This window comes from Eriocheir sinensis, chromosome 9 (assembly GCF_024679095.1).
Source record: "Eriocheir sinensis breed Jianghai 21 chromosome 9, ASM2467909v1, whole genome shotgun sequence".
In the NCBI taxonomy this organism is placed as follows: domain Eukaryota; kingdom Metazoa; phylum Arthropoda; class Malacostraca; order Decapoda; family Varunidae; genus Eriocheir; species Eriocheir sinensis.
In genome coordinates, this window is record NC_066517.1 from 2,112,107 (window position 1) to 2,124,606 (window position 12,500).

The 12,500-nt window shown below is 42.8% G+C and overlaps 1 protein-coding gene across 1 annotated transcript in view; it reads right to left on the bottom strand.

Moving 5' to 3' along the window:
- The window catches only part of LOC126996256 (uncharacterized), a 34,921-nt gene that overhangs the window by 39 nt on the left and 22,382 nt on the right, over positions 1-12,500 (bottom strand). The window contains exon 4 of the mRNA XM_050856631.1: positions 1-422. This exon is cut by the window's left edge and continues 39 nt beyond it. Within this exon, the coding sequence (XP_050712588.1) occupies positions 1-422 (422 nt within the window). The remainder of the gene's footprint in view (positions 423-12,500) is intronic.

Here is a 12,500-nt window from a genome sequence, read left to right on the forward strand (position 1 = left end):
CCTCCTCCTTCCTTCTGCACTGCTGCAGAAGAGGAGGCCCCCGAGCTGCACCCCGAGCTGAGTGAAGCCTCTGCTGGCACTGCTGCAGGAGAGGAGGCCCCCGAGCTGCACCCCGAGCTGAGTGAAGCCTCTGCTGGCACTGCTGCAGGAGAGGAGGCCCCCGAGCTGCACCCCGAGCTGAGTGAAGCCTCTGCTGGCACTGCTGCAGGAGAGGAGGCCCCCGAGCTGCACCCCGAGCTGAGTGAAGCCTCTGCTGGCACTGCTGCAGCTGCACCCAGGCTGGGAAGCCTCTGCTGGCACTGCTGCAGAAGAGGAGGCCCCCGAGCTGCACCCCGAGCTGAGTGAAGCCTCTGCTGGCACTGCTGCAGAAGAGGAGGCCCCCGAGCTGCACCCCGAGCTGGGGGAAGCCTCTGCTGGCACTGCTGCAGAAGAGGAGGCCCCCGAGCTGCACCCCGAGCTGAGGGAAGCCTCTCCTCTCCTCTTCCTACTTTTCCTTTTCTATTTCTCTTTATCCCTCCTCTTTTTCCTCCATTTCTTCATAATCTAGCTCCCCTACATCGTCCTCTTCCTCCTTCTCCTCCACCTCCTCCTCCATGCAGTTTTTTCATGCTGCATGGTTATTTTTCCTTTCCTGCTAGCTTTTGGTGGGGGGGTGGGAAGGAGCCTTCGCCTTTGCTGTCCTTCATTTTCCACCTTTGATTAGATAGTTAGTGTAGCTTGTCACAAACAGCCTCGTAAGGACCAGCAGGTCTGCTGTTGTTTGTTTTTTTCTTTGTGTTCCTTCTCCTCCTCCTCCTCCTCCTCCCACTCCTCCTTCTTCTTCTCTTGTGTCCGACTCATCCGGCGGCTTGCTGGCTACCTGAGACGCTTGTGTTCTATGCCTCTCAGTTCCTGCCACTCTGATGTTACTTAGTTTTCTCTCATTTGTGCATGTATTGAAGGAGCAGGAGGAGGAAGAGGAAATGGTGGTGGTGGAAGTAGTAGTAGTAGTAGTAGTAGTAATAGTAGTGGTAGTAGTACTGGTAGTAGTACGTAGCAGTAGTAGTAGTAGTAGTGGTATTAGTAGTAGTAGTAGTAGTAGTAGTAGTAGTAGTAATAGTAGTAGTAGTAATAGTACTAATAGTAGTAGTATTAGTAGTAATAGTAGTAGTAATAGTAATATAATAGTAGTAGTAGTAATAGTAGTAATATTAGTAGTAGTAGTAATGTTATAGTAAGTAGTAAATAATGGTCATATAATTCTTTTGGAGGAACTCCTCTCTCAAGGACTCTCTCTCTCTCTCTCTCTCTCTCTCTCTCTCTCTCTCTCTCTCTCTCTCTCTCTCTCTCTCTCTCTCTCTCTCTCTCTCTCTCTCTCTCTCTCTCTCTCTCTCTCTCTCTCTCTCTCTCTCTCTCTCTCTCTCTCTCTCTCTCTCTCTCTCTCTCTCTCTCTCTCTCTCTCTCTCTCTCTCTCTCTCTCTCTCTCTCTCTCTCTCTCTCTCTCTCTCTCTCTCTCTCTCTCTCTCTCTCTCTCTCTCTCTCTCTCTCTCTCTCTCTCTCTCTCTCTCTCTCTCTCTCTCTCTCTCTCTCTCTCTCTCTCTCTCTCTCTCTCTCTCTCTCTCTCTCTCTCTCTCTCTCTCTCTCTCTCTCTCTCTCTCTCTCTCTCTCTCTCTCTCTCTCTCTCTCTCTCTCTCTCTCTCTCTCTCTCTCTCTCTCTCTCTCTCTCTCTCTCTCTCTCTCTCTCTCTCTCTCTCTCTCTCTCTCTCTCTCTCTCTCTCTCTCTCTCTCTCTCTCTCTCTCTCTCTCTCTCTCTCTCTCTCTCTCTCTCTCTCTCTCTCTCTCTCTCTCTCTCTCTCTCTCTCTCTCGGGGTTTCCTTCCATTGGCACCGTAGGGGATGTTGAGAGGTGATTTTTAACCCTCCTCTTTCTCCTCTTTCTCCTCCTCCTCCTCCTCCTCCTCCTCCCTACCTCCCTCTCTTATTCTTCACCATACAGTCCTCTCTCCCTCCACTTCTCCCTTCCTCCCTCCCTCCTTCTCAATCTCCCTCTCTCCCTCCCTCTCTCTCCTCCCCTCCATTCCCTCCCTCCCTCTCTCTCCTTCCCTCCCTTTTTTCCTCATAATATTTTCCCTTTATTGTTTTTTTTTTTCCTTTTTGCCTCATGTTCCCAGACTTTCTTTCCTATTGCTTTATTTTTTTCTTCGTCTATTTTCTTTTTTTTCTTTTTTTCCTTGTTTTCTCATATACATTTTTTTTGTCTCTTCCTCTTTTCTTTTCTTTAATTTCCTGCTTATATATTTTTTAGTCGTCTTCTATTTTCCTCTTTTCTTTCCTTAGTTTTTTTCGCGTATTTTTTTTGTTCCTTTTTTTTCCTGTTTTCTTTTCTCATTTTTTTTTAATTTTCATTCATTTTCATTTTTTTTTATGTTATTGGTTGGTTTTGTATTAAGCGTTTTTTATTGAAATCTTTTTTCTCGTCTTTTCATTTCTTTACTTTTTATTTCGTTTTTCTTTTCTTTTTCTTTCTGTTTTTATATTCTGTTCTTCTTCTTCTTCTTCTTCTTCTTCTTCCTTCTTCCTCCTTCTTCTTCTTCTTCTTCTTCTTCTTCTTCTTCTTCTTCTTCTTCTTCTGTGAGCTCGATCTGTTTATTATTATTTATATTTACATTTCTCCCTCAGTGTTACCATGTGTGTGTGTGTGTGTGTGTGTGTGTGTGTGTGTGTGTGTGTGTGTGTGTGTGTGTGTGTGTTGGCTCAGCGCCAGAGATAATCTTTAGACATGTTCGTCCTCTTCCTCCTCCTCCTCCTCCTCCTCCACCTCCTCCTCTTACCCTCCCTCCATCTCTCACCTCTTATTCCTCCTCTTCTTCATCGTTCCCTCCCTCTCCTTCCCTTCATATCTCATCTCTTCCTCCTCCTCCTCCCTTGCCAGCTCTGCTCCTCCCAGTGTTGCATCTAACACAGCAGTATCTAATTACAATTTTATACAATTCAATTTATGGTCACAATTTAAAGTATTTCAAGCGCTTTTAATATTAAACTGTTAACTCACTTAAAATTCTAACAATGCCTTCGTGTGACGTCTGTCCCGGACGTTTTGCAGCTCAGTTCTTCCAGCTGAGTAAAACTTGCCGCCTCTGCGTTCAAAGATTACATCTACAGAAGGCTGTGACTGAGTGGAAAGTCAAGCACAATGATCTTGAAAATTTGTAGCCCTTCAGAATTTGTTTTAACAAATGTGGCAGTGACTCCACTATCGATGGTGGAGGCCCTCCACTGAGACTGTGCCCTCTCAGACGACCCTCCTGCTTCACGGGAGGACGTGTTACCTGCCTCACAGGTTGACTCCCAGCCTGCCTCACAGGACCTGCCTCACAGAACAACCGCCAGCCTGCCTCTGCCTCACAGGCTAACTCCGGATGTCGGGTTCAACCTGCCCCACTACCTTCAATAGGTTCCAGGTGCTGGCAGACACCATGGAGGATGAGTTCGAGACTCGCCTGGTTGGGGACTCCATGGTGCGTGGCCAGCTGGTTGAGTTCTGTGGTCGTTCATCAAACGGCCGCAGAAATATCCAGGTGCCAGACTGGACGACATCACCACAGCGTGCGATGATGTCCGAAACACCCTCTTTGTCATTCACGCGGGGACAAATGACGTAAAGACAACCCTTTCTGAGGAACTGAAATACCGCCGCATGATCAAGCAGTATAAACGTAAAACGGATGCCAGTAACATCATAATCTCAGGAATCCTCCGTCGGTGCCGAATCTAGCTTTACAGTAAGGCCTTCAGCACAAACAACAGACTTCAGTCCTTTGCTGAAAACGTCCAGTTCGCTAACGTGGAACAATTTTACTACGATTCGGACTTGTTCCTTCCTGATGGCATTCACTTAAACCCTGTTGGAGCAGCCCGTTTGGCTGCTCTGTGACCAAGTGGCTCTTCGAAAGCCAAAAACAGCTCCACCGTCTCCCGACTCGAATCACATTAAAGCTTGCTATGTAAACGCTCTACGTAACAAATTTGAAGTCCTCGCAGCTACAAATCATTATCACATCATCAGGTCACAGAATCTTGGAATTTCATTGCGGAATATAGATTACCGGGTTATACCATTTTTAGTCATGAAGAGAGAACAGACAGGGTGGAGGCGTTATCTTTTATATCCTCTCTCCATCCAGTATCCGTGAAAACAGATATTATAACCACACGGTCTTCATTGAAATTAAAATAAATCTCGTAAACTAGTAATTGGACTTATCTACAGACCGCCAAGGCAGACTCTTGATATCGACCACGCATTAAGTGAATTATTATTAGAAACAAGTAGCAGTTGCGAGGCAGTAATTGTTGGGGACTTTAACTTGCCAGTGAAAGATGGGGTGAACCGTTGAACTGTCATACAGGGCTCGACCTGTACACAAATTTACTAAGTGATTTACATCAACACGTTCAAGAACCGACTCAGGAAAATAATATATGACCTTATCTTTTCAACGACAGCTGATCTAGTTAACGAAGTAAATGTTGGTCAGTTTTTAGTTCTAGCGATCACCGAACAATCACATTCAGCATCAATATGAAGAAAGTAAAGTAACTCCTAGTAAAGAAAAGGTGCCTGATTATCAGAGAGCGAATTTCGTAAGACTCGATCAATTCTAAATAATTCTGACTGGACTGAAATCACGGCGGAAACAGATATTGATAAATCTTGGGGGCCTTCACACAATATTGAACAATGCCATAAGCATATGCGTACCCTATCGTAACAGACGTTCAGCTTCTAAGAAGAAACCCAAATGGTGGAATAACGAAATTCAAAATAGCCTATCTCTAAAAAACGCGTATACAGTAGGTACATATCATCTCAGAGCGAGGCTGACAAACTAGAGTTGGACAGAATTCAAATTAATAAAGAAAAATCTTGAAGAATATATAGCGGAAACAAGTAAATCTAATCTAAAGAATTTTTCAGCTATGTAAATAATAAAAAGTCACTCACTTGTGGTATCGGACCGCTTGCTAATGAAAGAACGATGAAAATGAAATGGCTAAAATCCTAAATAACTTTTCGCATCTTGTTTATCACCTCAACCGCCGGAGGTTAGAAGGACCGAAAAGATGTTAAGTGGCGTGCTCATCGTAGTGACATTTACGCACAATTGAAAAGATTAAAGTAAGCAAAGCTCCTGGTCAGACAAAATTACCCTAGGGTCTTAAAAGAAATCAAACATCAAATTTGTAAACCACTCTCCATCATATTCAATAAATCTTTAACAGCTGGAAAAGTTCCGTCGGATTGAAACTTGCAAATGTCACACCAATTTTCAAAAGGGGACAAGTCTCATCAAACTATCGACCAATTAGCCTGACATCTATTGTTTGTAAGTTAATGGAACTATCATTCGCGACAATATGGTGAAATTCTTCGAAGAAAATAATATAATAAATAATTCGCAACATGGCTTCCGTAGTAAACGTTCGTGTTTGACTAACTTACTTGATTTTTCACTATATTTTGAGGTGTTCGCAGATCAGTAGATATCATATATCTGGATTTTCAAAGGCATTTGATAAGGTCCCCACCAACGATTGCTCAGCAAACTACTGGCGCACGGTATCTCGGGTAACATTCCGGACTGGCTCTCTGAGCGGAAACGAAGTAGTTCTAAACGGTGTTACATCTAACTGGCTCGATGTCAAAAGCGGCGTACCTCAAGGATCACTTCTTAATTTATGTTAATGATATCGATGATGGGCTCATTTGCAAAGTATCAAAATTTGCTGAGTAACTGCGATACTCGACGAAGAAGCTTTACAATCAGATATAGATCGACTTGCGTTGGGCCAATCAATGGCAAATGAAATTTAACGTTGAGAAATGTAAGTGTTGCACATCGGAAAAATAACAATCACGTTCGGTACGTAATGAATGGCCAACAACTTTCTGCAGTAAGTAAAGAAAAGGATCTTGGAATCACTATATCAAGCACTATATCAGCATTGTTCAGAGGTAGTTAAAACTGCAAACAAATTGGATGGCTTCATCGGACGAGTCTTTAATAATAAATCGGAAAAAGTAATATTACAACTATAACTCGTTGATTCGACCCAGTTTGGTCTCCCTACTACAGAAAAGACAGAAAAGTTGGAACGGGTCAACGAGTAACAAAGATGATTCCTAGGTTGAAATTTGTCATATGAACAATAAATTTATTCAGCCTATCAAAACGAAGAATGCGAGGCGATCTAATAGAAGTGTTTAAAATGTTCAAAGGATTCAGTGATATTAATGCGGAAGATTACTACAATTGATCGATCAAATAGAACAAGAAGAAATCACAATTTGAAGATAAGTGGTAAAGATTCTCGTCGAAGCTAAACACTTCTTCTTCAATCGAGTTGTTAATGTTTGGAACTCTCTACCTTGTGATGTCGTTGATAGTACAACAGTTACGGCCTTCAAGAATAGATTAGACAAGTGTTTGAATCAACTAATATATTACTAATTTTCGTAATAACGTTAAGTTCTTTCGAATACTGGTGTTTTTATTGCCCGGTTAGTGGTATCAGTAATGGTAGTTCATTCCTCTTTCCTACATAAATTCCATGCAGTTTTTCCATGCTGCATGGTTCTTTTTCCTTTCCTGCCAGCTTTGGCTGGAGGGATGGGGGGGTGGGGAGGAGCCTTCGCCTTTGCTGTCCTTCATCTTCCACCTTTGATTAGATAAAGGACCAGCAGGTCTGCTGTTGTTTGTTCTTCCTTTGTGTTCCTTTGTGTTCCTCTTCATCTTCCCTCCTGCCCTCCTCCTCCTTCTACCTCGATATTTCACCTTTTCTTCCTCTTCCTCTTCTTCCTCTCTTTTCTTTCTCCTCCTCTTCCTGCTATCCATCTTTCACTTCTTCCTCTTCTTCCTCTTCATCATTTACCTCCTCCTCCTTCTTCATTTTCTTTTCTTTTCTTTTTTCTTCTTTTCACCTATTTTTCTCTCCTTCCCTCCTTCTTCCCTTCCTCCTCCTCCTCTTCCCCTCCTCCTCCTCCTCCTCCTCCTCTCCATCTTTCATCTGTTTTTCCTCTACCTCATAATTCTCTCTCCCTCCGTCCTTCCTTTCTTTCTTCCTCCCCTTCCTCTTTATCTTCTCTCCTTCCTTGTCTCCCTTCTTACCTCTCCTCCATCTCTCATCTGCCTCTTCATCTCTCCTTCCTCCTCCTCCTCCTCCTCCTCCTCCTCCTCCTTCTCCTCCTCCTGCTCCTCTTACTCTTCCCTCCTTCCCTTTATGACTTATCCGTTTCTCCTTCTCATATATTTATTACTTCTGCCCCCCCCCCTTCTCTCTCTCTCTCTCTCTCTCTCTCTCTCTCTCTCTCTCTCTCTCTCTCTCTCTCTCTCTCGTGGTAAGATCGCTCAACTCAATTACTCGAGGCTCGACTGACACCTCCTCCAGTCAAGAGAGAGAGGAGGAAAGAGGAGCGTAACTTTATCTCCCCTTCTTCCTCCTCCTCCTCCTCCTCCTCCTCCTCTTCTTTTTCTTCTCAGTTGTCGTCCTCTTCCTCTACTTCCTCCTCCTGCTTCTCTCTTCTTCATTGTCTTCTCGTTTTTGTTCTTTTTCTTCTTGTTCTTGTTCGTGTTCTTCTTCTTTAACTGTTTTTCGTGTTGTTATTGTTTTTGTTGCTGTTGTTGCTGGTTATGTGGTGGTGGTTGTTGTAGTGATGGTAGTAGTAGCAGTAGTAGGAGGAGGAGTTGGAGGAGGAGGTGGAGGAGGAGGAGGAGAAAGAGGAGGAGGAGGAGAGGAAGAGGAGGAAGAAGAAAAATCCTAATTGTTGTTGTTGTTGTTGCTGTTAATGTTTCTTTTCTTCGCCTTTCTCTTCTAATCTTTTTTTTCACTTTTTTTCTTTGTTTCATTAAGTCAAGTCTCGTTCCGTCTCACTAATTCACCAAAGTACATTACCGGATCTCTCTCTCTCTCTCTCTCTCTCTCTCTCTCTCTCTCTCTCTCTCTCTCTCTCTCTCTCTCTCTCTCTCTCTCTCTCTCTCTCTCTCTCTCTCTCTCTCTCTCTCTCTCTCTCTCTCTGATTCGCTAAAGTTTATTATATTACGTTGTAAAAATCGTAAATGTTTTCTGGAGTTCCGTAGAAAAGTTTTGAGATTCAGTTCTGTGACGTTCCTCTTTTTCTCTTTCTCTCTCTCTCTCTCTCTCTCTTCTTTCTCTCTCTCTTCTCTCTCTCTCTCTCTCTCTCTCTCTCTCTCTCTCTCTCTCTCTCTCTCTCTCTCTCTCTCTCTCTCTCTCTCTCTCTCTCTCTCTCTCTCTCTCTCTCTCTCTCTCTCTCTCTCTCTCTCTCTCTCTCTCTCTCTCTCTCTCTCTCTCTCTCTCTCTCTCTCTCTCTCTCTCTCTCTCTCTCTCTCTCTCTCTCTCTCTCTCTCTCTCTCTCTCTCTCTCTCTCTCTCTCTCTCTCTCTCTCTCTCTCTCTCTCTCTCTCTCTCTCTCTCTCTCTCTCTCTCTCTCTCTCTCTCTCTCTCTCTCTCTCTCTCTCTCTCTCTCTTCTCTTTTCTTTGTATGTTGCTTCATCATTCTTTCGCTTTCTCTTTTCTGTTTTTCATTTTCTTTCTCTTTTTTCTAATTTTAGCCACATTTTTCTTTTTCTTTCTCTATTCTCTTTTTCACTTTCTTTCTCTTTTTATTATTTGGAGCCACATTTCTGTTTCTCTTTCTTCTTTCTCGTTTTTTTCTCTTTTTTTGTTGTTGTCTCTGGTTTCCTCCTCTCCTCTCTGTCTTGTGTTCTTTCTTTCTCCTCAATCTTTCCTCTTTTTGTCCTCTTTCCTCTTTTATTTGCTCTTTCTTTTTTTTTCTCTTCCTTGCATATTTTCTCATCTGTCTTCCAATTTTAGTCTTCTGGTTTCGTTTTGTCTTTCTTGCATTCTTTCCCATCCATCTTCGTTCTTTTTTTTTCGTTTTTTTCTTATGTTTTTGTTTCTTCTTTCTTGTGTTCTTTCTTATCTATCTTCGTTCTTTCTTTGTTTCTGTCTATCTCTCATTCCTCTTCTCAGTCTGTTGTCTTATTCCTACTCTTCTCCTTTATTTAGTCTGCTCCATACTTCATATTCGTTCTTATTCATCTTTATTCATTTTGTCTTCCTGTCATCCCACTCCACAACCTCTCTTTCACTCCACTTCTAGTAATAACTCCAAACATTTTTTCCTCTTCATTCTACGCCATCTATATCCTACCTTTCTATCATCCCACTCCTCAATCTCTCTCACTCCACTATTAATAACTCAACACTTTTTCCTCTATCATTTCAGTCAACTCCAGAACTCTTAACTCTTTCATGTTCCACTCCTCTTACTAAGTCTACTCCACACATTTTATCACTTCATTTCACTTCATACCCCCTTGTCTTCCACTCAGATCACTCCACAACTCGCATTTCTTTCACCTTCCACACCTCTTGACAAGTCTTCTCTATACTTCGTTTTCTTCCTAATAAGAACATAAGAACATAAGAACGTAAGGAGTCTGCAAGAGGCCGGTTGGTCTATACAAGGCAGCTCCTGCAAGCCTAACCCCACCTAACCTCGCTATCCATGAATTTATCCAACCTCTTCATGAGTGTATCTATCGGGCTGGCACCCACAACATCAACACCACTCTGCTGCTAAAGCAGTTCTTGCCTATGTCTTTGTCTAATCTGAATTTATTTAACTTGAAACCATTGGTACGTGTCCTGCCTGGATCTTTTACAACCAAAGCCTTATTAACATCCCTCTTATTAAAGCCCTTCATCCATTTATAAACATTGATCAGGTCTCCTCGCAACCTTCGCCTTTACAGAGAATGCAGATTTAAATGCTTCACTCTTTCCTCATAAGGCAAGTTTCTCACCCCCTGAATTATTTTTATCCTCCTCTGTACAGATTTTAACATCAATTCTATATTAGGGTAACCATTCTATAGCAGGGTAACCAAAAATTTATTCTGCCTCACTGCTCTCACTAGGACTCTCAACTCTTTTTACTCCACTCCTTTCCATCTTGTCTTCCTGTTGACTCACTCCACAACTCTCAACACCTTCACGTTTCACTCCACTCCTTCATTCCACTCCTCTCTCCTCTTCTTCTCTCTCCGTTGGCCGCCTTGTGGAGTACGTCTCCCTCTCTCTCTCCACGTCCTCTAAACTTTTATCTTTCCTCCACTTTTCCTCCAATTACTACTTTTGTTAAGATTCTCTCTCTCTCTCTCTCTCTCTCTCTCTCTCTCTCTCTCTCTCTCTCTCTCTCTCTCTCTCTCTCTCTCTCTCTCTCTCTCTCTCTCTCTCTCTCTCTCTCTCTCTCTCTCTCTCTCTCTCTCTCTCTCTCTCTCTCTCTCTCTCTCTCTCTCTCTCTCTCTCTCTCTCTCTCTCTCTCTCTCTCTCTCTCTCTCTCTCTCTCAATTCTCCCTTCTTTCTTCCTTCTTTCACCACTCTCTCTCTCTCTCTCTCTCTCTCTCTCTCTCTCTCTCTCTCTCTCTCTCTCTCTCTCTCTCGCTCGATCTCTCGCTCTCTTTGTTTTCTTTTTCTTTCTTTTTTTCATTTCTTTTCCTCATTTTTTTTTATTTTCCGCACCAATTTTTTTCTCAACTTTACCGTCCTCGGTTCATTTTTTTTTTTTTACTGTGACTTTCCTCTCTCCTCTCCCCTCCTCTTCCTCCTCCTCTTCTCTCTCTCTCTCCCTCCGTTCCTCTTGCTCTTTTATTTTCCCTTCTTTGTCTTTTTGTTCTTGTTTAACTTTTCATTCCTGTTTTGCTTTTTACTTTTTTTCTTGTTTTTGTTCTTCCTGTTCTTCGTCTTCTTCGTTTTATTCTTCTTTTTCTTTTTTCTTTTTCTTCGTTTTCATCTTCTTTGTTCCTCTTGTTCTTCTCGTTCCTTTTCTTCTAGCTGTTTTTGTTCTTCTTCTTGCTCTTCTTCTTCTTCTTCTTCGTCTTCGTCTTCGTCTTTTTCTTCTTTTTCCTCTTCCTCCTCATCATCATAAAGGACTGTTTCGTGATCCCAGTGATAGTTTGACCCGACTTCTGCGTCTTGAAAGGGAAAATCACCCATGAAAACCCGGTTAATCTTCTCTGTGGCCTTGGGAAACAGTCGTAATGGGAACCCGATACGTTTAAGAATATGGGCCCATCTATCTTGTTCTCCTTTCCTATTTAAATCCGGTTAATCTTCCCTGTGGCCTTGGATAATAGTCGTAATGGGTGCCCGATACGTCTATGAATCTGGGCCCAACTCTTTCCTTTTTCCCGCTTCCCTGTTTCTTCTTTTGTGTTTCTCCTTTTTTCAATCTTTTTCTTTTCAATCATCGTTCTCTTTTCCTTGTGGTTTGATTCGTTTCTTTAAATTTCTCTTATTCCTTAACTTCGTCTTCTTTTCTTACTTTCCTTTTTCCTGTTTTCCTTTTTTCTACTTCGGTGTCTCTCCTTTTTTCAATCTTTTTCTTTCCAATCATCATTTTTTTCCTTGTGGTTTGATCCCTTTCTTCAATTTTCTCTTATTCCTTAACTTCGTCTTCCTTCCTTACTTTCCTTTTCTTCTTTCTCTTTTTTCACTGTTTTTTCCGTTCATCTTGCTCTTTTATTTTCCCTTCTTTTCCGTTTCCCGTCGCTGTCCTTCCCTCTGTTCCCTCCGCCGAGTAAGCTTGTTAGGCGCGCGAGTTTATTAGTTTCCTTCACGGATTTCCTCCTCGCTCGCAATTTTCTTTCTTTTCTTGTTTTCATGTCTCCGTTTTAGCCCGCGCGGTAATATTTCCTTGTTTTGCTCTTCCTCCTTCTCCTCCTCTTCCTCCTCCTCGTCTTACTCTTCCTCCTATTGTTGTTGCTTGTTTGTGTGTTTGTTGGTATGTCGTGGGCGACGAAAGGGAGCGTAGGTAGTCTGGAAATATAGTTATGAGGGAGTTCTGCAAAGTCTGGCTGGGAGGTTAGTTAGGTTACTGGCGGCGGTGGTGGTGGTGGGAGAGGTAGCTTAGTTAGTTAGTTAGTTAGTGGTGAGAGCAGAGGAAGGGTCAGTTAGTCAATTAGTTGTGGTGGTAGTAGTGGCAGTCGTGGTAGTAGTAGTAGTAGTAGTAGTAGTAGTAGTAGTAGTAGTAGTAGTAGTAGTGGTAGTAGTATATGTTGTTACTCTCAATGTCAGTTTCTAGACGGACTAATCAACAGAGTGGTCTTAGTGGTTAATGGTAGAGGTAATGACCGTTAGCGGTAGTGGTGGTGGTTTTGATAGTGGTGGTGGTTGTGATAGAAGGTAGTGACAATGAGGGGTTAGGTGGTTGTGTTGTGTGTTGGTAGTGTGGTGACCCGCCTGATGCAGAAGGTCTCCCAAACTCCCTCCACCAGCACGCCAACTCTTAGGCCGAATGGTCAAAAAGTGGCTTTCCCATCTAGCCGGTCGCACGTTCGATACCCGGAGCCTGTAAAACCCTTCCCCAGTCAGGATTAATTTCTCGAATGTTTTGTGGCACGCAAAGGTCATGTGGAGGTCTGGGAAAGTGGAATTAGTG